The 26,002-nt window shown below is 39.7% G+C and overlaps 1 protein-coding gene across 2 annotated transcripts; it reads right to left on the reverse strand.

Moving 5' to 3' along the window:
- Positions 1 to 4,650: 4,650 nt before the first annotated feature.
- On the reverse strand, positions 4,651 to 24,946 carry MED4 (mediator complex subunit 4). Of its 2 annotated transcripts, none has more exons than XM_029210316.1 (7): positions 24,777 to 24,946; positions 14,123 to 14,189; positions 11,525 to 11,695; positions 9,697 to 9,754; positions 8,805 to 8,891; positions 7,142 to 7,273; positions 4,651 to 5,351 (listed from the first exon to the last, which is right to left on the reverse strand). In XM_029210316.1, exons 1-7 carry the CDS (start codon positions 24,899 to 24,901, stop codon positions 5,179 to 5,181), a joined length of 813 nt encoding a protein of 270 aa, XP_029066149.1. In that variant the 5' UTR covers positions 24,902 to 24,946; the 3' UTR covers positions 4,651 to 5,178. The 2 variants fall into 2 exon arrangements, with proteins under 2 accessions (XP_029066149.1, XP_029066150.1); XM_029210317.1 differs by lacking the exon at positions 24,777 to 24,946 and adding an exon at positions 15,241 to 15,317 and having other exon boundaries at positions 5,179 to 5,351.
- Positions 24,947 to 26,002: the final 1,056 nt, after the last annotated feature.

Below are 26,002 nucleotides of genomic sequence, written 5' to 3' on the forward strand. Positions count from 1 at the left end.
GCATTGGAAGGCGGATTCTTAACCACTGGACCACCAGGGAAGTCCCTAAAGTTGTTTTCTTAATTGCTTACGTTTTCAAAGTTATATGTGCACATTGTATAGTTTACCATTTACAAATCTCATTTTCTATTTTAACAGACTTTTTTTTAAGAGTGTGAGAGGAGCTCAAGTGAAGTTAGTGTATGTTCCTTGAACTAATGAATTTCACACAGTTTTTCCTACTCCTGTTTGATTACTCCATATCCTTCTGTTGCTTGCTCATTAGTTTTACTCCCTTCCTCAACTGACATAATCCCTGTTTGTCCCTGGCTCCTCCCTAAATGATAGACATGGGAGGCTTGATAAGAAGAACCCAGGCAGCCTTGTAGATGAAACTCCTCCATGGCTTTATCCCAAGTATAGTTGATTGGGAATTCATTGAGATATGTCTTTATGCCAGTACTTACCCAAGCAGGTGTTTTATAGTTTCAGAAACTTATCACAAACCTGAGGAGTTTTTTCTGTATCTGCTACTTTTCAATTTTTAGTAGACAAACTCATTAGGAGCTTGTGAGGTTTTCCATTTGTTTGTTTTAAATTCACCAAATTAGACATGAAGGTCTATTTCAATGAAAAGAAAAAAACCATCCTGGGCCCTTATTTATAGTAAAAAGTAAAAAGCTAAGTTTCATGTTAGAGGGGGATTGCACTTACTCGGCACCCAGCATGCTCAGTGGCATCCAATAATCACTCTGTAAATTTTTCTCTAAAAGAGTGAATGACCAGAGCAGGATTTAGAGCTCTTTAAGTAAGCAGTTAATTCTTAAATGTTTTGAGAATTGCCTTTAATTGAAAAAACTAATACTACTAGCAGTATTCTCATGAAATGTCTATACCTCACTCTGCCAGGACACTGGCAAGTCTGAAATAGCTCTTCATGTATTTGCTAAATCAAGCCCCGAGGTGTCCTCTATCCCAAGATAGGCAAGTGCTCCTACACTGACCCTCACAACATCCAAGCAGAGGTCTGCCCAGCGGAGCATCATGTGAATTCGGCCTCCCTGAGATCCACTTGGAAGAGGCAGTTCTTCGTTATCTGGACTGCCAGCTTTCCAAATAAGGCAAATGTTCCTTCAGATGAAATATTCTCTTCTCGGGGGCATCAAGGATCATTTAGGGATCATGGAGAAGGAGAGCTCAGGAAGTCATCTGTAAGGGAGGAAACAAAGTCTTCCAACATAAACTCAGTCATATATTGATGCTGCCCCTCTTTTATTTTTAAATTATTTATGTTGTACTTAGAAATCAGTGTTGCATTTGAGTAGTGCTTGTGAAAAATGCAAAAAATAACAGTAGGCATTGACTGAGAGGTGTGTACCAAACTTTCCATTTTATGTACCTCAAGAAATTGAACACGTAAGTTAAGGCCCTCCATAAACATTTAATTTGCATCTACTATGTGCCAAATATTGTGGTAGTTGCTTAATAATATTTACACTGTAAATTGAATATCACACTTCCTTAATGCCAAATTCCCATTCTAGATTTCCCCCCATTTTTATGTTTAAAATGTTTAAGTAATTGGCTTTCTGCATAATGTCACTTAATAGGTTTATATGCACTAAGTTATATCACTCATTTTATTTACCAGAACAATTTATGGGCAAACAGAACTAAGTAGTAAGCAAGCCAAGGTTATCACCAGATTCAGTTTGACTTGGTATTCTGTCCTCTATTCTTCTGTTTTTCTTTACAGATTCACTTTCCACCTATTGTTTGATGGCTCCCCAAACAACATTATCTTCAGCTCAAACCTTTTTCCTAAACTCCAGATCACACACCAATCACACACCAGTCATCTCTAGGTGAGATTTTCTCTGTCCTTCTCACTTGATACATTACGAACTGAATTTCCTCTTGTATTCCTCGAAGGGAATGCCTCTACCATCTGCTTAGTTGCTCAGATTAGTTTCCTTTTCCCCACATGAAGCAGTCTCTGTCTTGTCCATTCTGTTTCTTTCATGCCTCTTGGATCCATCCTTATCACATTGTCCTGGTTGCCTCTCCCCTGGTCCAGGTCCTTCATCATCTTCTTTCCTGTCCCTGCAGCTGTACCCTCAGACTAATTGATTGAGGTAAAATACACAACATAAAATTTACCATCTTAACCCTCTGACTTAACTTTGACAGTACTCCTAGAATGACTTCTCAGAATCATAAATTTGGTCGTGTCTCTTGTCTTCCCAGATTTCTTGAGAAGTTCCCCATTGCTTGTATGAAAAATCCTTGGCATGCAAGGTCTTTCATAATTTCTCTAGAGTAACTTTCCCACCATATCCACTCACTTTCACTCTACTACATTCCAGGTGTATTTCTTTGTGCTTCCTCAAGTGTACTTCGCCAGTGTATCTGCAGCTCCTTGTGAACTGAATGTCACTCCCACCCTCAGTCTGCCTCAACAAAACCTTACCAGTTTTTCATACTGCACTTCAAGGGTCCCTTCCTCTGTGAAGCTTTCTAGACTCAACCAGGCTGACTTTCACATACCACACCTTACACTATTTCTACTGCGGTTTAACTTCAGTGGTGGCTTTTGAATTAGTGAGGCTGTAGGCTTAAGTGATATGTGACACTTGTGTTCTTCTAAAGTCATCTACTTTTGCCTTCTTGTATAACTTGGTTTAATTTCTAATGGGTTGAATTCACTCCCAAAGCATTTGTGCAGTAATAGATTCTGCAGATAAAATGCTCCCAAATCAGCCTTCTCCTTAAAAATGGTTGAAAATAGGTGCTCGTTTGTAGTGCATAGTTTGCATAAGCACTGTTTGTATGAATGAAGAGGAAACATGTCCACATTTCAGGGATCAGGTGTGATTCTCGGGGCATTTACTGTGGCTGAGCACCACCGTTGATTATTTGCAGTCTTGGGCTTGGTTCAGTGCCTGTGAACTGCAGCACATGCCATGCTGTGTTCTGTTGATTGCCTGCCTCCCCGGGGAAAGTAAACTTCAGGCTGGAGACTGTGTGTATTATACACACAGCAGCCAGTGGTGACTGGGAGTACTAAATGCCCAGTGTGTGCTGGTTGAGTGAAAAATTGACCTTCTAGTAGTTCTTAACTAGTCCTTGTCCTGGGCTGGAACAAGCCAAGTAGTGCTGAGCATACTCAGAGAAGGGAATGCAAATTCTGTTCCAGGTATTTGGAGGGACATAAAGGAGAGCTGTTTCTATAGGTGTAGGGAGAGAGGAGCTAGAATCTGAAATAGAAACAGAGTTGCCTTGGAGGTTAAAGACCTGCACAAAGTCCGAAACCAGGTGGGGGAAGCTGAAATCCAAACGTCCGTTTACCAACAGTGAGGAATAATGAGGACAAGTTCCTGTGTTTTGGGGGAAATCGCTAAATAACGTGTATGTGAAACGTGCCTTAAAATGGAAGTTTAATTGCTTAATTTATAAGATGCCTCTTGAGATCTTGCTGGAGGTATTATATAACATATGATATATAAGTCCTATTAACTTTCTAGAATATTTTTAAAAATCCAAGTTCTGAGATACATGTAGACCCGAGGGTTTTGGATGAGGGGTTGTAGAGCTATACAGATAAACGCCAAGTGAGCATGTATACAGCAGCTTGATTTCTTTGAGGTACATGTGAAATTTCCACTTGTTTTCTAATCCACTGAGCCATCACCTCATAAGGAATCTATATATTAATTAGTCCTATTTTTCCATTTGGGTTTATTTTTTTTATGTTCTTAGTCTCTGTTGGTTTATAAGTAAAAACCCCTGGAGGGAAGAGGTGCTAAGATTCTTGAATTGTGAATGGCAGTGACTGACAAGGATCTTAAAGGCTTTAAGGTCCCAGTACTTAGATTTGGATGTGAAGGCCTCACACAGATTCCCATTCAGCAGGTAAGAAGCAGGTTCTTGAATCTGCCTTCTAACGGCCACCGCAGTAATTTGGATACGCTTGGTTTGTGGCCAGACTTTGAGAAATACCACTTTCAAGACAGTTAAAATGTAACCAACATGGCCATTGTGCTTTGCACAAGTCTGACATCCTTCATATGGGGTATGCTTTTTCTTTTTTCAATATTCTTATTTTTTCAAACAAAATGTATATAATGTGTTTTTTTTTAAGATAAAAGTCTACACCAAAATGTTAATTGATATAATCTCTGGGTAGAATGCTAATTTCATTGTGTCTCCTTTATGCTGAACCATATTTGCTAAATTTTCCACAAAAGATCAGGAAAAAGAGTAAAGAGTGCAATACTGTCTAAAACTGATAAGTCAAAATATAGCTGTATAAGCATATTATTTAAACATGGATGTTAACCACCAGAAGTTAAAAGTGATTCCTTCTGGGAACTGCCATAAGAGGGAAGGTGAAGGCCAGAGTGTTTTCCATTCTAAAACCTTTCATACAATTTGTTATGCTTGTTATGACATTATGGTAAGTTTTCAATTAGTTTAAAAAACTACTTCATTTTATTTCTTCTAAGAATGGCAGTGTGTGCCTTTAAGAAACCTACCAAAGTTGGTATTACTAGTTCAGATGTATGCATTACCTCATGTTCATTCATCCTCCAAATTCTAAAGTATGTACAAAATGCAACTGGATTTACAGAAATATCCTACCTACGCTGAAATTTTTAAAAAAAAGCATAGAAAGTACAAACAAAAGTGAGTTTATTTACAAAATATACAATAATTACGAATAGTACAAATTGAGACGATTTCTCCTGTTCCTGTGACAGAAGCTAACGGCCTTTACTTTCAAATGTGGGTTTCTGTTATTCTGAGTTATCATGCACATTCAGTGATCCGCTGCCTTTGTTTATGCTTTTCTAAATAATTCCAGGAGGCCTATTAGTGATATGTACATGGGTCATTTCCCTAAAATCTTATTTCCAGAACTACTGTGCACAAGTCCAACACAACTGAAATAGAAGACAACAATGAACTGAATAATCTTTTTTTCCAACAGTAAATTTTGATTTTCTCTAAGTATTCACCTAGTGGTTTAGAACTGAAACCATGCTTTTTGGCTTTAAAAAGAAAGTCCACTGTGATTTTTAATAGGCAGCACAATTCCACTATAGCCGATTATCACCTGGCTATTTTTACAGGTGTGCAATTATTTAAGAAACAGAATTCTATAGTTTTCAATTCTGTATGTTTTTGTCTTATGCTTTTTTAATCAGAGTCACTACTACTGCTTGAGGAGTCTGTTGACATAACCTCTACATCATCTTCATTTTCTTTGTTATGTCCTGGAGGTTCCAACAAAAAGTCATTACTGTGATTTGGTGGTAACATATTCATTGCTATATCATTTGACTGCCATGGATACTGTGGAGCAAGGACATCTGGAGAAAAGAAAGAAGCACATATGAGAACATCTCTACTGAAAATTAACTTACTTCTTAGTTATACTTTCCTTCATGCAAATAATCTGAAGTAAAATTTCTTAAGACTAGAAATCAAAATATACATTTGGCTAAATTAATAATCAAATTTATCATGGAAAAATGTGATGTTTTAGTAACGTGATGTTTAGACTCTATGGTTTATTTTTTTTAAATCATACTTTCCTATAGTCACTATTCAAGATGTTCACAATTTCAAATCGAATGTCTCATGTCTATACATATTTTATGCACATATATAATAGGTCATATATAGTACTTTCTATATATTCTCTCTGTATATATTATAAGTAGCTAATGTAAACTATACTGTGTATTCCAGTTTAAACTGCCTCTTAAGCTACAATTCTACTCTTCTCCCTGGACCCTGAAAACACTTCTTTGCCAGCAGCCACAATGTTAAGCTCTGTCAGTAGAGGGCACTGCAAGGACTCTACAGGAGGAACCAGGCTTCCCTTCCGGGATCCTGCGTTTCCCTCCTGTGGTGCCTGGCGGGTGTGTAGGACATCAGTGGCATCCCAGTTGGATGACTTCCCAGCAAGTCTCCCAGGGACCCTAGTGGATAATTTCCTACTTGCCGGCTCTGGCCTGTGACACCTCATCTAACTTCTCTGCCATCCAACAGGCCAGAGCTACACCTTTTCCACTCTGGGCTGAATATCAGCCTTGGGATGGGGAGTGTGGGCAGGAGGAGCCTCTTCTCAGTCGGTCCCTTCCTTGGCTATCTGCCTCATCCTACACGTAGTAGCTGCTCCCTGCATCTGTTATTACTGCATTTAAAAAATATAGTTCTCTTTACTGTCTAGTAGTTAGTATCTGGTTACTACTCAGTAGTTCTTTACATTTTCCTTGATATTTGCTGGTGTGGTTTCTGCCTCCTGCCTGGACCTGACTGGTATATTATGACACAGTACAACCACAATGAGAAAAATGAGGAGATACCAAGGGAAGCTAATGCACAGTGACTTCCCAGTTTGTACGTTAGATAGTTAACAACAGCGATGTTTATAAAAGCATTTTTAGTAACACAGGGACAGCCTTACAATGAAATGTTAAGCATAAAAAAGCATTATCTACAGTATGTTTTTAGCGATGTAAAAAATACACGAAAAAACATGAAATATGTAAAATATTAAAACTGCTCAAAAAAGACCAATTTTTCCCTTTTTTATACCTTTTAAAAAACTTTTAAAATGTTCTACCAGATCAAAACAAAACAAGTCACCCACAAAAGGTAAAAGGGGAACATAAAATAAACATAAGAACAGTACAAACCTATATGCAAACCTGAGGAAGGCTGAAGTTCAGAATGAGCTGAGTCTCACAAAAAGTGATATTCTATTTAGGTATTAAAACGCCCATAAAAAGCTTTGTTAGTCACTTTGTTAATTTGGGGTTTTTTCACAAGTGTGCTCACTTGGTATTCTTTAAACTGAACATACATACATCTTATTCTGTTTATAAAATATACTTCATTTTAAAAAGCTATGTTTGGAGCTTAATGAGGCCTAATTCCTGAGGAAAATGGCACATAAAATCAGTTTATTCTAATTTCATAGCCTCCATCTAGAACAGTCTTTAAACTAGAGGAAGCAGAGAGGATAAACTGGTAGAGAACCTAGCAACTAAAATGAGTTGGGTCCAGACCCTCAAACTTGTTCAGATCTCTGTCTTCCTCCTCATTTCTGAAAAAAACATTTGTTTGAAAGCATTACTCTGATTAACGTTACCTGGCAATCTGCCTGCTGCAAGTGCGTCCCCTGGTAGATGACCGTTCACTCCATTAGTGGAAGGGTTGTTCATCTGGCCCAATAATCCACTTCTCATCTCCAAATCAGTTGGGTATGGTCTCCGTGGGTCCCCTAAAAAATAAGACTGCTTTTAATTCAGTCACATATGAAAATAAGCTTTGATAGCTTCTCTGAAATATTGATTTTCCTTGGTTCACTTTGAAAAACTCAAGCCACATTTTCAATTTTGGAATATGAAGGTCATCTTATCGATTGTTATTAAGACATAGTATATTAAAATTTTAAATACATGTATTTTTATTTCTTCTCTAGATCTTCACAATAATACACTATTCTCTATATGAAAAGAAGTCTCTCATTTAAGCAAACATTCCAAATGACAAAGTAAGAAAAGTATAATCTTGAGTCTTCTAAATTAAAACCTTTTCCTAACCAACCTCTTTGATCACGTAATTTAAAGACTAATTCCTGGGGATTTCCCTGGCAGTCCAGTGGTTAAGACTCTGCGCTTCCACTGCAGGGGGCGTGGGTTCCATCCCTGATCCAGGAACTAAGGTCCCACACGCCGCACGCTGCGGGAAGGGAGGGAAGAAGGAAAGCTAATTCCTGTAACATTCCAGTGGAGTATCAGGAGCCAATAACATTCATTTCCAATCATGAAAGCACACTTTTTAGTTCTGGGTTGATGAAAACTTCGCCAGATTTGGACCAATTTTTTGGTAATATTTTCTCACCAACTCCAGATTATTTATCCTCCAAAACGGTAGCTACCCTTAGCGTTTCAGGTATGGCAAAATACCACCGTCAGGACTGACTAGAGCTGAGATAACTACCTCCCATTCCTCCCAAAAGGCTGCTGCTCTACCTGAGGTCTCTGCTGTCAGTATATGTAGCAAGGGACTTCCCTGGTGGCGCAGTGGATAAGACTCTGCGCTCCCAATGCAGGGGGCCGGGGTTCAATCCCTGGTCAGGGAACTAGATCCCACATGCCACACGGCAACTAAGAGTTGGCATGCCTCAACTAAGGAGACCGCCTGCAGTGACTAGGGAGCCCACGTGCCACAACTAAGACCTGATGCAACCAAATAAATATTAAAAAAAAAAAAAATATATATATATATATATATATATATATATATATATATATATATGTGGCAGTTTGTTTCTCTGCTATTTCTAATTACTCCAGCTCTCTGCAGTCCTGTGTGTCTGCTGCTGGGTGTCCAGTGCTTCATCTTTATCCCCTAAGAGTCGGGACTGTCTCTTTCTCAGGCTGGAACCCTTGTGGAAATCCTAATGGCTCAAAAAAGTTAGCTTCTGGCCAGCCTGGGTTTTACAGGTATATAAATCTATAGCTTTAGAATCATCACATATTATACTTTTAAAATTTATTAACTTATTATTTTTTTTTTAAAAAGGAAAGAAACACAGTTTCCAGTGGCAACAGCTTTGTAGAAAACCAAACTGATAAAACCCCATGGCCTATATTATCACTTATAAGACACTAAAGATGTGAAAATATGAAACATGTTTCTAAGGATAAATACATTCCATATTTAAATCTTTTCTTCCTATTTTTGTGTACAGTCACCTAAGAATTTTCAAAACCACATATATCTAGTAAAAAGAGAATTACTTTTACCTGGGACCCAGGTCAGTGGGGCACACACAGCATTACTTGCACTAATCCTATGTGCATACTTAATTATTTCTTCAGAGGAGATAGCACCTGAGAGAGTCAAGAGGCTAGTGTTAACATTTCAGTCTAGTAAACATACAAGTTTGTCAGTGCATACATCACAGATACACTTCATACTTAAAATATATTCATTAGGTTAAAAAAGTACACTAGTAAATAATATGTATAGCACAACCTGGTTTTTATTTTAGAATATATGTCATATATGTATTTGTATTGTTCTTGTTACATATGTATTACAGATCTAAGAAAAATCTGGAAGAACACACACCAAACATTAACAGTAGTTAATCTAAAATAGGACAAGAGGAGAGTTAGATGTAAATCATACCTACAAATCATTAAAAGTAACCAAAGTCTTCATTATAATTCTGACTTTTAGTATGCAATCTAAAAGATCCAAAATGGAAGCCTTTGAAAGAGAGAAGCAGGACAGGACAAGAAGCCATGCTGAGCCTCTAGAAGCACCACTACATGTGCACACATCCCAAAGCCTTATCTAGTTCTGACTTCGCGGTGTCTTTCAAGATCCACCTCAAATCCCATTGGCTTCCAGCCCATATTCTCCTCTCCCAACAATTTAAAAAACCCACTGTCTTTATTGCACGTTTGGGTAATAGCCGTAACTTCTATTATTGCTTCTTACAACCTGAAAAAGGATGTGACACCTCCCTAGCAATGCCCAGCATAGTGCTATATAGCAGACACTTTACAATGAAAATTTATTGGAAACTTTTCAACAGCAGCAAATGATTACCAATAATCCTCTCATCAGTTTCTTGAAACCAAAATTTGGATTTTTCAGAAAGTCATTCAGTGTTCCCACAGTACTAACCTTTTCTTGCTTTTTCTATTGACTTGAGTTTTTCTTTTGCTTGGTAAACAGCTGTTGCCTAATTTAAACAACATTAAAAAAAGAAATATGGATTATTCAGAACTATACCAAGCCCAGTTTTTGGCTAAATTCACAAAATCATTTATCCCATAGAAACAATATGTAAAATTTGGAAATCCCCACAATTTATTTGTAATATTCTGAACCACCACTTGGGTATCATATATATCAGTTACAGTCAATGAAAAAAAGAAACATTTATGAGTCAATCTCCATACACATTAGCTGTTAGAAACAAAATGTAAGTTGGATTGTTCACCACCATTTTTTCTTTATGTCATCTATCATAAACAGGCAGAAAACAGACCACGTACTACTCCCAAAGCATCCTATTCTTATATCTAGTTCAAGGATAAAATACCAAAAAAATTTTTTTTCTAGTTTACAAGATAAATTCTTGGATTGATAGTCTCATTCATTTATACATTACCATTACCTCCATGCTTAATGACTATTATAATGAACTCTTCCACCCACCCTCCCCTGGGCAAAGGCAAACTAAAGGGTAAAATGAAGCTAACCTAGTATATGCATCCTCCACCGTAACACAGCATTTAAGAGTATGGAGTCAGAGAGATCTAGGTTCATGTTCCATCTCTCAACTTTTACCTCTTGGGCAAGGTAGGTATTCATTTAAAATTATGGTTTTTGTCTGTAAAAATAGAATAACGGTACTGACCTCATATAACTGTGATGAAGATTGTGATAATACACATAAAGTGCAAAGTACAGGGCCTGGTGCACTAGTACTTAATAACTGTTAGTTGCCACTATCTAAATCATAAAATTTAGTCTTTTTATAGTCCTTGTGTTCACTGTCTTTTGGAAATCTAATCTAGAGAGGAGCCAGCAATGTCTGGTCCATATGAGAATCAAACTCAGGTCTTCCTGCAATACCACCACATAACAATTACATTAGTTAGTATTTAGTGAAATAACTGAGCAGATAACAACAAACAAATTGTCTCTTTGAAATAGCAGCCAAGAACAAGAAAGGAAAAACTAGAGTCCTTAACATATATCTATATCTATATATATTTATATATAAATCCCATCTAGTTTAGGATGGAAGACTAAATAAATGTAAATTTTAATCAATATATAAAATTGGCATATACTTTTACTGATTTCAAAAATTATTTCTAAAACTGAAGTAGAGATTGACTATTAACAAATGAAAACTTAGGACAGGATAAAAGTAAAACTTCCCATTTCTATTAATTCAAACTTGTGAAATCTTCAAATAATGAAAATATGGCTCAAAAGTAATGCAGACTATCGGAAAACAATAACTAAAAAGGGAGGGACTTCCCGGTGGTCCAGTGGTAAAGAATCTGCCTTCTTGGTCAGGGAACCGAGGTCCCACATCTCAGTTGCCGCGGGGCGACTAAGCCCACGTGCCACAACTACTGAGCTCGTGCGCCTCAACGAGAGAGCCCTTGTGCTGCAACTACAGAGCCCACTCGCTCTCGAGCCCACACGCCACAACTAGAGAGAAGTCCGTGCGCCGCAACGAAAAGATCATGCGTGCCGCAACTAAGACCAGACGCAGCCAAATAAATAAATTAAATAAACGGATAAAATAAATAAACATTAAAAAAAGAAAAGGGAATGACATGGTCTTTCATCTAACCAAAGTGACAAGGGGTCACTTTTAGACTTGGAAATTCAAGTTTTCTACCACTTCAAAATTGTAATAGATTTATTTTTCAGAAATAGAGTAAATAATATCCTTTTTTACATTAAGAAACAGCCTCTATCAACTTACCAGTATCTGTTCCGCTTCCTTTAGCTGTTTTTGTAGTTGCTGAATATCACTGTCTCTTTTTTCTACTTCTTTTTCTAAAAGTTGCATTTCATGATGGATTTTTCCCTGATTAAGTGCCAATTTCATTAGTTCTTGAAATTCCCCATCTCTATGAATTAACAACTCCAGGACCTGTCAAATAGGTGATTAAAGCAGACAACAGAATACTGAAGAACTACATTCCAATGAAACAAAGAATCCACACGTGAATTGGCTAGTCCATAAAGTTTTAACACCTTCAAAGTACTGTTTACTAATCATTGTTAAAAATAGCCTACCTATGATTATTTTAGAAGAGATTAATATCAAGGTTTTCTGCTTTTTCTAATTATATGCTATTCTTTCACACAAAATAAAACCTTTCAGAACTAGCAATATGCCAAAATGAGCAGGTTTATTCATTTCTCAGGGAAGGTAAAATTTGAGATGATTTTATTAGTTGACACCAGGAACTGAACAGACATTTCTCCAAACATATACAAGCGGCCAAAAATACATGAGAAGGTATTCAACATCACTAATCATCAGGGAAGTGCAAATCAACACAACTGGATATGACCCTACACCAGCTAGAACAGCTATAATCAGAAAGACAAAAGATAACAAATGGTGAGAATGTGGAGACAAAGGGAACCCTTAGAATCTGAATTGGTGCAACTACTGTGGAAAACATTCCATTAAGTGTGGAGGTTACTTAAAAAATTAAAATTAGAACTACCATATGATCCAGCAATTCTACTTCTGAGTATTTATCCAAAGGAAATGAAATCACTATTTTCGAAAAGATATCTTTACTCATATGTTCACTGCAGCATTATTCACAATAGCCAAGAAAAGGAAGTAATCTAAGTGTCCATCAATGGATGAATGGATAAAGAAAACGTGATGTAAATCTATACACACGCACACACACACAAAGGAATATCATTCAGCCACAAAAAAAGAAGGAAATCTTGGCATCTGGGATAACATGGACGGACCTTAACACTGCATTAAAGGAAATAAGTCAGACAGAGAAAGACAAACACCGTATGATCTCAGTTATATGTGGAATGTAAAAAGAGCCAAACACATAGAAAAAGAGCTCAGATTGGTGGTTGCCAGGGGGAAGGCGGCAAAATGGGTAAAGGTGGTCAAAAGGTACAAACTCCAGGCTATAAGATAAATAAGTTCTGGAAATATAACGTACACCATGGTGACTATAATTAAGAATACAGTACTGTAAATTTGAAAATAGCTAAGAGAATGAATCTCAGCAACTTAAAAAAGTTCTTAAAAAATGTGCAGGGGCTTCCCTGATGGTGCAGTGGTTGAGAGTCCGCCTGCCGATGCAGGGGACACGGGTTCGTGCCCCGGTCCGGAAAGATCCCACATGCCGCGGAGCGGCTGGGCCCGTGAGCCATGGCCGCTGAGCCTGCGCGTCTGGAGCCTGTGCTCCGCAATGGGAGAGGCCACAACAGTGGGAGGCTCGCAAAAAAAAAAATGTGCAGAGGAACTGAATAGACATTTTTCCAAAGACATACAAATGGTTAACACGTACATGAAAAGGTGCCACTTTCCCTGCAATTTTCTTAGAAGTTTTTATCGTAAGAAGAGAAAGGACTTCCCTGGTGGTACAGTGGTTAAGAATCTGCCTGCCAGTGCAGGGGACACAGGTTCGAGCCCTGCTCTGGGAAGATCCCATATGCTGCAGAGCAACTAAGCCCGTGCACCACAACTACTGAGCCCACGTGCCACAACTACTGAAGCCCATGTGCTCCACAACAAGAAAGGCCACCGCAATGAAAAGGCTGCGCACCGCAACGAAGAGTAACCCCTGCTCACTACAACTAGAGAAATACCATGTGCAGCAACAAAAACCCAATGCAGCCCAAAATAAATAAATAGATAAATAAATAAATAAAATGTGTTTAAGGAAAAAAAATAAAGAAAACTGGGGACTTCCCTGGTGGTCCAGTGGTTAAAACTCCACACTTCCACTGCAGGAGGCGTGGGTTCCATCCCTGCTTGGGAACTAAGATCCCACATGCCGTGTGGTATGGCCAAAAAAAAAAAACAAACTTAACCATGTGAGGTGATGGATGTTAACTAAACTTACTGTGGTAATCATTTTGCATTATGTACCTATATCAAATTGTTATGATATACATCTTAAACTAATACAATATTACAGGTCGGGCTTCCCTGGTGGCGCAGTGGTTGAGAGTCCGCCTGCCGATGCAGGGGACACGGGTTTGTGCCCCGGTCCGGGAAGATCCCACATGCCGCGGAGCGGCTATGCCCGTGAACCATGGCCGCTGAGCCTGCGCGTCCGGAGCCTGTTGCTCCACAACGGGAGAGGCCCGTGTACCGCAAAAAAAAAAAAAAAAAAAAAAACATATACATTTTTCCGTGTCAATTATATCTTACCTAAATGATGCAAAAAAAATCAATTTAAAAACTGCAATTAATAATTTAATAGAATCTGATCTTCCTGTTCTCACACAAAGTAAATATAAATAGGAAACTGTAGAAATGATGGAGGGTTTTTTGTGTTTAATTCAAAAAGAAACCACTTACCTGGTTTTCCTCTCCAGACTGTAACAACTTTTGGTTTCTAGAAATCGCCAGCATTTCTATAAGTTCTCTATAAAACAAAAACAAAGTTTACAAAGTAAATACAATAGAGGCTCTACCTGATCTCCACCTGACTGACTTGCTGGATTCACGGTACCCACAGCAAGCTGAGTACTCAGAGCTATTGCCCCACAGGCCACTTTGACTGTGGACTTCAGCTCTCACTGGCACAGTACATTCTCACCAAGACTCAGCTGTGTTCACTACCAGACCCATTTATTCAAACTTTACTATTACTATAATTGTATAAATTGAGTATATAAATACAAATGAAGTATGACTGTGAATAGGAAAAACTGTTTCTATAAAAACCTAAGCTTGGAAACACTTAACAGAGGTTTGCAAAGAATAACTATCGAACCAGGAGAAGTAAAGTCATAAAAACTCAGCAAGAGCCTACCCTATGTCTGCTTGATGAGTGTCCAAGTGCTCATTTCACTTTAAAGAAACCAAAGTAGAAAATGCAGACAATGCATTATGCGTGGTTTATGCAAGAAAAACTCCTACATAAGGGGTCTACAGGCCAAATGCAGCCCATCTGTGGTTTTTGTAAATAACTTTTCTTGGGTGATAGCCACGCCCCTTCATTTACATATTGCCTGAGGCTGCTTTCCCACTACAATGGCAGAACTGAGTACTTGTGACACAGAACTTCTCACCTGCAAATTTTTACATTAACCAAACAGGTATCAGCTAAGAGGGATACTTACACATAATAAATCATATATTTCTAGAATGCTCATTTGTTAAATATGCTAATTTTCTACATGAAAAACAGTAGAATGATTGGGGAAAAATGTGTAGCAAGTAATATTCTATATATTAGTTTCAAAACTGTTGATAGATGGGACTTAATTCAGAAATTATCCAGGAGAGGACAGCTTCACAATTAACTACCTGACACTACTAGTCAGCCCAGGGTTTGTACCTTCTCACTGGCTGCCATGCTATTTTTACCTTCATAGTTCCACCTTCCACTCACTAGCCTCAGGCTATTTTAGTGGATGGTGCCAATTGGACTCAACCTCCCTCCCATACACCATTATGTATGAATTAATTACCTAGTTAATGAAAAAAGTAGATAAGGGAATAAAAAGTCTTCATTCACTCATTCAAATGTTTCTTGAGTGCCTATTACGTGCCAGGCACTTTCTAGATGCTTGGGTTAGTAAAGTGAACAATGGCAATTAAGTTCTAATAGAGAAGACAAAAAATATATAAGTAAAACCAGAGTGACAGGGGTTAGGAAGAAAATAAAGCAGTGTTAAACCAGAGAGGGTCAGTGAGGTAGTTTGGCTACTTACACTGGGTGGTCAGGGAAGGTTTCTCTATGGGAATATCTTTGAAGTAAAACGTGAATTAAACAAGAGAAGCCAGCCAGGAGATGTGGGAGGAAAGAATGCTTGGTAAAAGACCCAGCTAGCTCACTGGCTCAAAAATGGGTTTGAGGAAATGTGGCCAGAGCACAGCAGGCACCAGGGAGCAGGATACAAAATAAGGACAATGGAGGGAGGGAGGGAGTGAAAGAGAGAGGGAGGGGGCGGGCTGGATTGTGTAGGGCCTTGTAGGTCAGGGTACAGGATTAGTATTTCACTCTTAAGTGCAAAGAGAAGCTACTAGATTATTTTAAACAGGCAAAGGACATGACCTGATTTACGTTTTTAAACAACTGCTGAACTATCTGGAAAACAGACTGTAAGAGAGCTAGAAAGGGAATCAAGTTAGGTGGTTTTTGTAGTGTCCCAGGCAAAAGATGACACTGGCTTTGACTAGGTCCTAGCCACTAGGATTTAGTAATGGAAACGGGGAAACATGGACAGATTTAGGATATATTTTGGAAGCAGAGCTGACAGGACTTGCTAATGGATTAAACAGACATTTTATGAAAATAGCATGTTATATTAGCCCTTTTCTGCACCCCATTAATGAGATGGAGAGAGTTGAGAACCCCTGGCCTAAATAAAAGCTGGTTTCTGTGGGGAAGGGATGGTGGTAAGGGGTTGGGGGTATGGTGGGAGATGCAGAATGACCCTTTCTTGCCAATCTGGGAGCATAAATCAACAGAAAACCTTACAAGGGCTTACTTTAAGCAGAGGCGTACAGGGAGGGAGAGGTCTGTAAGATTCAGTGCTCTTCACTAACTGTCTAGGACAAAGTGGAAACCTCTGTCCACTCCAAGGGTGAAGAGAGGCTGAAGGACCCCCTGTCCTCTCTCTCATTATGGGAGTGGGAGGCCCGTGGTGCTACAAAGGAAGCAGCTGTACTCCTGGCATGCCAAATTAGAATCCTCCCACATTTCCACACAAATATAACTTATACAGGGTTAGGTCCTATATTATTTGTGATACTACACTTCAGGTAAACAATTTTCTTTTAAATTAATTTATTTTTTAAATTTATTTTTGGCTGCACTGGGTCTTCTTCATTGCTGCACGTGGGCTTTCTCTAGTTGCAGTGCGCGGGCTTCTCATTGCGGTGGCTTCTCTTGTTGCGGATCTCAGACTCTAGGCGCACGGGCTTAGTTGCTCCGTGGCATGCAGGATCTTCCTGGACCAGGGCTTGAACCCATGCCCTGCATTGGCAGGCGGATTCTTAACCACTGCGCCACCAGGGAAGCCCCAGGTAAACAATTAATAGGCTGGTGGGGAAACCTCAAGACTCCTATCAATGTGGTTTCTGTTCCACAATGAGTTCTGAGTTACAAACAGGTTAAGAAAAACTTTTTAGACTACAATCTACCTAAGGTTTCTATTTTTTAAATTCCTCCAAAGACTACCTGATACTATCACATCTTACAAAGTATTGGATTGGCCAAAAGGTTCGTTCGGTTTTTTCCGTAGATGGCTCTAGCAGCGCTTAGTGGTCTTTAACTTCATTCGAAACAACTTTGTTAGACTGTACTGTGACAGCTGTCATGTCAGCATGCATTTAAAAAAGCACTTGCCAAACCTGGTGAATTTTTGTGTAGCCATTTTAATATTGAAGATGGAAGAAAAAAAGCAACATTTTCAGCACATTATGCTTGATTATTTCAAGAAAGGTAAAAACACAACTGAAATGCAAAAAAAGATTTGTGCAGTGTACAAAGGAGGCGCTGTGACTGATCGAACATGTCAAAAGTGGTTTGCGAAGTTTTGTGCTGGAGATTTCTCGCTGGATGATGCTCCACAGTCAGGCAGACCAGTTGAAGTTGATAGCAATCAAATCGAGGCATTAATTGAGAACAATCAACGTTAGACCACGCGGGAGATAGCTGACACACAATATCGAAACCTAGCGCTGAAAATCATTTGCACCAGCTTGGTTATGTGAATTGCTTTGATGTTTGGGTTCCACATAAGTTAAGCAAAAAAAACCTTCTTGACCGTATTTCCGCATGTGATTCTCTAATGAAATGTCACGAATATGTTCCGTTTTTAAAACAAATTGTGACAGGTGATGAAAAGTGGATACTGTACAATAATGTGGAACGGAAGAGATCATGGGGCAAGTGAGATGAACCACCACCAAGCACACCAAAAGGCCGGTCTTCATCCAGAGAAGGTGATGTTGTGTATATGGTGGGATTGGAAGGGAGTCCTCTATTATGAGCTCCTTCCGGAAAACCAAACGATTAATTCCAACAAGTACTGCTCCCAATTAGACCAACTGAAAGCACGAAAAGCGTCCAGAATTAGTCAACAGAAAACTCATAATCTTCCATCAGGATACCACAAGACCGCATGTTTCTTTGATGACCAGGCAGAAACTGTTACAGCGTGGCTGGGAAGTTCTGATTCCTCTGCGGTATTCACCAGACGTTGCACCTTCAGATTTCCATTTATTTCGGTCTTTACAAAATTTTCTTTAATGAAAAGAATTTCAATTCCCTGGAAGACTGTAGAAGGCACCTGGAACAGTTCTTTGCTTAAAAAGATAAAAAGTTTTGGGAAGATGGAATTATGAAGTTGCCTGAAAAATGGCAGAAGGTAGTGGAACAAAAGGGTGAATACAGTGTTCAATGAAGTTCTTGGTGAAAATGAAAAATGTGTCTTTCATTTTTACTTAAAAACCTAAGGAACTTTTTGGCCACCCCAATAATATACTAGAAGGCTATATAATCAGGTAAGAGTAAAAAAATATATGCCAAATTTCACAACCACTACTTTCTAAAGTCAAGAGGTTACAATAATGAGGGTTTTTTTTCCCATTTTTCATAAAAAAATGCAAAGAGAAAAAGTTCATTCATAGGATAATGACAAACTTCACATATCACAGAATCAGTATAAGTATCTATGCGTGACTGGCCACATAATGGGACTTTTTGGAAAGCCAATCACACTGGAGCAGCCTCATTCTGTGGAGGGGTTCCAATGAGTCTTAGGTGGCAAACCAAAGTGACATCTCTTCCATCACCACCAACAGCCATTTCCAGGATTATGAAAGAGAGAAATTCTCACTTGCTTACTGTCACCCAGTCTTTCTTTAGAGATGAACAAATAAAACAATGTGGCAGATACGGCATGAGAAAATCAGAGAAAAAGAAAAACGAACTTCTAAGACAATGGCTATTACCACAGGCAGCAGAGTGCCTCAAGAAAGAAGAAGGCTTTAACCAATCTGTCAACAGATTCAGTGAGGAGGACTACAAATTAATGAGAAATCCAAGTCTTTTTGGCATTCCTGGAGCATGGGAAGCAGAAGAGCTACAGCTGCTTTTAGAGGAAGCAAAAGAACTCAGCACTTCAGGTGATCATGTACAACGGGAAAGCTGAAGGAGAAAGTTTCAGAAACACCGAGATTCCTGAGGAAAATTTACATGATTCAGAATTTCAGTGGATAAACACACTTCATCAAACGGAAAATGCTATACCTGACAATCAAGAATCAAATATAGAGAGGGATAAATTGGTCAAATCTAGATACAAGAGAATTTCAATTTAGTCTCAAATTTAACATAACTGATAATTACTTAGCTATGCTATCTCAAGCAAAGAGTACATGAATACCAAGTATATGCACTCCTATAGGTACCGACAGCATCAGGTAAACACACCATAGATAGACAGCCCAGGAGCCAATCAATCTAGAGGCAAGATCTCAAGATTGACTACTGGGCTGTCCAATGTCAGGAGATGTTCTCAAAGACCATTATACTAAAAGGGTAGGCTCAGAAACACAGTTCCTGAACTTGGTGGACATGAAATATATACTAGGGTTGCTCAGCAAAACAGACAAATTATGTTACAGCAAGTAAAGCTGAGAAAAGAAACGAATTTACTGGGCTCCAGAGTAGAAGGGTGAGATGTAATAATTCTTTGGTTATACTAAGGCAAAGATTTGAAATTCTCAGACTAAGACCTACTCAGAACAAAAGGCAGCATCCATTGCTTCCCAAAGGGGGTGTTACTTCTTCACAAAGTCAACATATTTACAGAAAAATTAATTACCACCATCCATACCATGTGGTTAGTCAAAATGAACAAATAATGATCATTTTAACTCGACTAATTTCACACTCATCAGTGTCATCAAGATTCCTTAGCAAAAATTCTAGAAGTCAATCAAGTATTAGACTTGGGCTTCTGGTGAGAATTCTCCCAAAAGAAGAAAGAGCTCAAGGGAATATTTCAAACAGAACAAGACCCAGAATTCAAGCAAGTGGAAAAAATTGGCTCAAAAAGTAGCAAGGGAGGTATTTTCCAATTAACCATTAGCTGTTCTTAAACTATATGCCAATAAAATGAACAACCTACAAGAAATGGACAAATTCTTAGAAGGGTACAATCTCCCAAGACTGAACCAGGAAGAAGTAGAAAATATGAACAAACCAATCACAAGTACTGAAATTGAAACTGTGATTTTAAAACTCCCAACAAACAGAAGTCCAGGACCAGATGGCTACACAGGCGAATTCTATCAAACATTTAGAGAAGAGTTAACACCTATTCTTCTGAAACTATTTCAAAAAATTGCAGCGCTTCCCTGGTGGCGCAGTGGTTGAGGGTCCGCCTGCCAATGCAGGGGACGCGGGTTCGTGCCCCGGACTGGGAGGATCCCACATGCCGCGGAGCGGCTGGGCCCGTGAGCCGTGGCCGCTGAGCCTGCGCGTCCGGAGCCTGTGCTCCACGACGGGAGAGGCCACAGCAGTAAGAGGCCCGCGTACCGCAAAAAAAAAAAAAAAAAAACTGCAGAGGAAGTAAAACTCCCAAACTCATTTAATGAAGCCACCTTCACCCTGATACCAAAACCAGACAAAAATACCACAAAAAAAGAAAATTATAGGCCAGTATCACTAATGAACATAGATGCAAAAATCCTCAACAACATACTAGCAAACCAAATCCAGGATACATTAAAAGGATCATACACCATATCAAGTGGGATTTATCCCAGGGATGCAAGGATTTTTCAATATCCACAAATCGGTGTGATACACATTAACTGAAGAATTAAAACCATATGATCATCTCAATAGATGCAGAAAAAGCCTTTGACAAAATTCAACACCAATTTATGATAAACACTCTCCAGAAAGTGGGCATAGAGGGAACCTACCTCAACACAATAAAGACATATGACAAACCCACAGCTAACATCATACTCAAAGGTGAGAAGCTGAAAGCATTTCCTCTAAGATCCGGAACAGGACAAGTATGTCCACTCTCACCACTTTAATTCAACATAGTTTTGGAAGCCCTAACCATGACAATCAGGGAAGAAAAAGAAATAAAATAAGTAAAACTGTCACCACAGATGACATACTATTCAAAGAAAATCCTAAAGACACTACCAGAAAACTATTAGAGCTCATCAATGATTTCGGTAAAGCTACAGGGTACAAAAATTAATAAACAGAAATCTCTTGCATTTCTATACACTAACAACAAAAGATCAGAAAGAGAAATTAAGGCAACAATCTCATTTAGCATCGCATCAAAAAGAATAAAATACCTAGGAATAAACCTACCTAAGGAGACAAAAGACGTGTACTCTGAAAACTATAAGACGCTGATGAAAGAAATGGGAAGATGACACAGGTGGAAAGGTACACCATGTTCTTGGATTGGAAGAATCAATACTGTCAAAATTACTATACTACTCAAGGCAATCTACAGATTCAATGCAATCCCTATCAAATTGCCAATGGCATTTTTTGCAGATCTTTAGAAGAAAAAAATCTTAAAATTTGTATGGAAACACAAAAGACCCCAAATAGCCAAAGCAACGTTGCGAAAGAAAAACAGAGCCAGAGGAATCAGACTCCCTGACTTCAGACTATACTATAAAGCTACAGTAATCAAAACAGTATGGTACTGGCACAAAGACACATTTACAGATCAGTGGAACAGGACAGAAAGCCCAGAAATAACCCCATGCACCTATGGTCAGTTAATTACAACAAAGGAGGCAAGAATATACAATGGAGAAAAGATAGTCTCTTCAATAAGTGGTGCTGGAAAAGCTGGACAGCCACATGTAAATGAATGAAACTGGAACACTCTCTAACACCACACACAAAAATAACCTCAAAATGGATTAAAGACCTAAATATAAGACCAGATACTATAAAACTCTCAGAGGAAAACATAGGCAGAAGACTTTCTAACATAAATAGCAGCAAGATCTTTTTTGATCCACCTCCTATAGTAATGAAAATAAAAACATAAATAAACAAATGGGACCTAATCAAACTTGAAAGCTTTTGCACAGCAGGGGAAACCTTAAACAAAACGAAAAGAACCCACAGAATGGGAGAAAATATTTGCAAACAATGCGACCAACAAGGGATTAATCTCCAAAATATACAAACAGCTCATGCAGCTCAATATCAAAAAAACAACCCAATCCAAAAATGGGCAGAAAACCTAAATAGTCATTTCTGCAAAGAACATATACAGATGGCCAACAGTCATATGAAAAAATGCTCAACATCACTGATTATTAGAGAAATGCAAATCAAAACTACAATGAGGTATCACCTCACACCAGTCAGAATGGCCATCATCAAAAAGTCTACAAACAATAAATGCTGGAGAGGGTGTGGAGAAAAGGGAACCCTCCTACACTGCTGGTGGGAATGTAAATTGGTACAGCCACTATGGAGAACAGTATGGAGGTTTCTTAAAAAACCAAAAATAGACCTATCATATGATCCAACAATCCCACTCCTGGGCACATATCCAGAGGAAACCGTAATTCAAAAAGATACATGCACCCCAATGTTCATTGCAGCACTATTTACAATAGCCAAGACATGGAAGCAACCTAAATGCCCATTAAAAGAAGAACGGATAAAGATGTGGTACATATATACAATAAAACATTACTCAGCCATAAAAAAGAATGAAATAATGCCATTTGCGGCAACATGGATGGACCTAGAGATTATCATACTAAGTGAAGTCAGTCAGACAAAGACAAATATCTATGATATCACTTATACGTGGAATCTAAAAGAACGATATAAATGAACTTATTTACAAAACAGAAAAAGACTCACAGATTTAGAAAACAAATTTAGGGTTACCAAAGGGGACAGGTGGGGGGGAGGGATAAATTAGGATGTTGGGATCAACACATACACACCACTATATATAATAGATCATCAACAAAGACCTACTGTATAGCACAGGAAGCTCTGTATGTAATAACCTATATGGGAAAAAAATCTGAAAAAGAAAAATCTGTAATAGGGAAGAACCTTTGTATTCTATTACAAGTTAATTACTAAAGAGACATTGCCTATAAGCTTCAATTATACATGATGGCCCATCTCTGGGAGTCCTGCCTCCGGGTAATGAGCATTAAGCTAAAACACCTTTGTTGAGCTCATGAGAAACATCTTGACCAGGCTCACCTGTGAAAGACTGCAGGGAGGAAGAAATGAACACATCCCCTCAGGAGGCTGACCTAAATTTTTGACTTCAGCCCCTCCCCTTTTAGTATAAAAGAAGCCTGAATTCTAACTCAGGCAAGATGGTTCTTCGGGGCATGAGTCCAGCATCCTCCCGGTTTACTGGCTTTCTGAATAAAGTCTCTATTCCCTGCCCCAACACCTCATCTCTTGATTTATTAGCCTGTCATGTGGTGAGCAGTAGGATCCTGGACTTGGTTACAGATGTATATGTATAACTGCATCACTTTGCTGTACACCTGAAACTAAGACAACATTGTAAACCAACTTTACTCCAATATAAAATAAAAATTAAAAAAATAATCATAATAAAATAAATTTAAAAAAGAAAGTTTAAAAAATAAAATAAAAACAGTATTAATTTAAAAATAATGCTGTTGGAAAAATGGCACCAACAGACTTGCTTGACACAGGGTTGCCACAAAGCTTCAATCTGTAAAAAAAAAAAAATCTGCAAAGTGCAATAAAGTGGAATAAAACAAGGTATGCCTATATATAAGACTTATTCAAAAACGTCAAAGAATGTTGACTACAGAAAAGGTGACACTTGAACTGGATTCTGGAGGGTAAATGAATGATTCATCAAGTTGAAGGTGGAGTAAAAACGGTACTGAAGATGAGGAAGCTAGCTAGCTTGAGAATGGGGAGCATTCACCGAGGCTGGAATAAAGGGTATGGGAGGGCAGAGGGATGCAGCAGTAAGTAAGGACAACAAGATGGATCAACAGGGGTGGAGAATGGCTTTACTGCACGATAAGCTAAAGAGTTTGAACTTTACTTCACTGGGCAATGGGAAGCTACCAAATATTCTCAAGCAGAAAAGTAATACCAGAGGCTTTTTTAAAAAGATAGCTCTGCTCTCAGGTAATATAAAAGGATAAAATGCAGAAGCATTAAGGCAAGTGAAACTGTTGGGAATCTGCATTAAGAATTAATTATAACAGTGGGGATGGGAACATTTTAGGAGGAAGAACCAGAACAATTTTAACATCCAAGTGAATGCACTGGAGCTAAGGAACGCTTCAATCTGACAGATTACCATGAAAACTGGCAGAATAAGGAGGAGGACATCCAATTTCATCTCCTACCTCTGCCACACACTCTGCACTCCAGCCACCCAAAACTGGTAATTCCAGCACCAAGTCGTGCGTGCTGCTGTTCCAGGCCTTTGCACATGCTGTTCCAGCCACATACCGCCTAGTGGGTCTGCGGGACTCATTCGCCCCATGCAGCCCTTTCTCCAGGAAGCCTGCCCTAACTACCTATCAAAACAAGCTCCGCGCCACAGTCACTGTTGACATGTAAGTCTCTCCCCCTTGACACTGGGCTCCTTCTCGTCGACATCCAGCCTCCCCCGCAAGACCTCTCCCAGCGCGCAGCACCCCAGGGGAGTTCCTGACATGTCTGTCGAGTGTCGGTGGACGAAGGGACTCACACCCAGCGACCTCTAAGGTTCGCTACGATTGTGACAGTCAGGGGTTCCAGAGTCACTGTCAGTATTAAAATGTCCTCTAAGGGGGGAATATGCCGTCCGAGCCCCTGAGGGTTGCGGGCCCACGTCCCGACGCTCGTGCACTGTCCTTGGGAGCGTGCGCCGCAGCCCCGAGCGCGGCCCTCCCCACCAAGCCCAAGACAGGCCGGTAGTCCCGAGTCAGTCCTCCCTGCCCAGCCCCAGCCAGGCTCTCAGGCCGACGGCCTCACCTTGACAAGACCTCCAGATCTTCCAGCGCAGACAGCAGCCTCTCACGCGTGCTGTTACCGCCTGCAGCTCCCAAGCCGCCGCCCGGCCGCTCCTTCTCCTTCTCGCCACTAGAAGACGCCGCCATTCTCCGCAACGGGCCAGCGTGCGCGCAGTTACGCGCAGGCGTGGAGGGGCGGGCTCGGCAAGCGGAAGGAAGGGTCACCGAGGCGGGGGACGAGAGGCGGGTGGGAGCGCCCCCTGCGCTCCTGGAGGTGCCCTGCGGGCTCCAGCGCCATCTGCTGGGCAGCGAGGGCTTCTCGGGTCTAACCCTTGGAGCGAGAGCCAAACCGAGAACAGGGAGGGGTTCCATCGCGGTCAGGGTCTCCTAAGCCTTAGGTTATTCAAGCTGGAATGGGAAGCTTCTGCTCAACGGATTTTAAGCATTTGAGGGAATTACATAATGGCCTGCCTCTTGTGTCGTTTCTTCGTAAAATGGGCCGGGGTCTCCTCATATTAACCCCTCTTTAGTCTGCATTCCCATAACACTGTTCCTACCCTCCTGCTTGGGCTCTCAGGGAGGCAGTAAGCACTTTGGGACAGGAACCGAAATCCATCTTATTTTCTTATTGTGGTAAAATACACTTAGCATAAAATGTACCATGTTAACCGTGTTTAAGTGTACAGTTCAGAGGCATGAAGTACTTTCATACTGTGCGCTACCATCACCACCTCCTTCCGCATAGCTCTTTTCATCTTGCAAAACTGAAACTCTGTATCCGTTCATCAACAATTTCCCATTCTTCCCTCCCTCCTTGCTTAGCCATTCATCTGTCAGGGACACTTGGCTTGCTTCCACAATTTCGTCCTCCATCTTTATAATCATACATCCCCCAACAAACTGTTTTGTTCATTGCTCAAGATGACTAGCGAACTGAATCCATCAATATAGTATGAAAATGGTTGTTGAAAATAGTTTAAATAGTTGATGTAGCACACATTCCAAATCAACCAAAAATGTACCTTAGCCCACTTTTCTGGGGGAGAACAATGCAGTAGGAGACCTTCCTTACTAGGAAAACCCGAAGTTAAACAGCACTGGCAGTGGGAGCTCTGTATCTGGCCCAAGTTGCCGTCACAGAAGGTGAGCTGGAAAGTTGTCACCTACAGACAACAGCTGGGAGCGAGGCAGGAGTACCTGTGGTCCCCTCGTTCCACAGTCCTATCCTCTGCTCTGTCCTTCTGAAGG

Source organism: Monodon monoceros, unplaced genomic scaffold (genome assembly GCF_005190385.1).
Source record: "Monodon monoceros isolate NGI ecotype Baffin Bay Population unplaced genomic scaffold, NGI_Narwhal_1 Super_Scaffold_8, whole genome shotgun sequence".
NCBI classification, from domain to species: Eukaryota; Metazoa; Chordata; class Mammalia; order Artiodactyla; family Monodontidae; genus Monodon; species Monodon monoceros.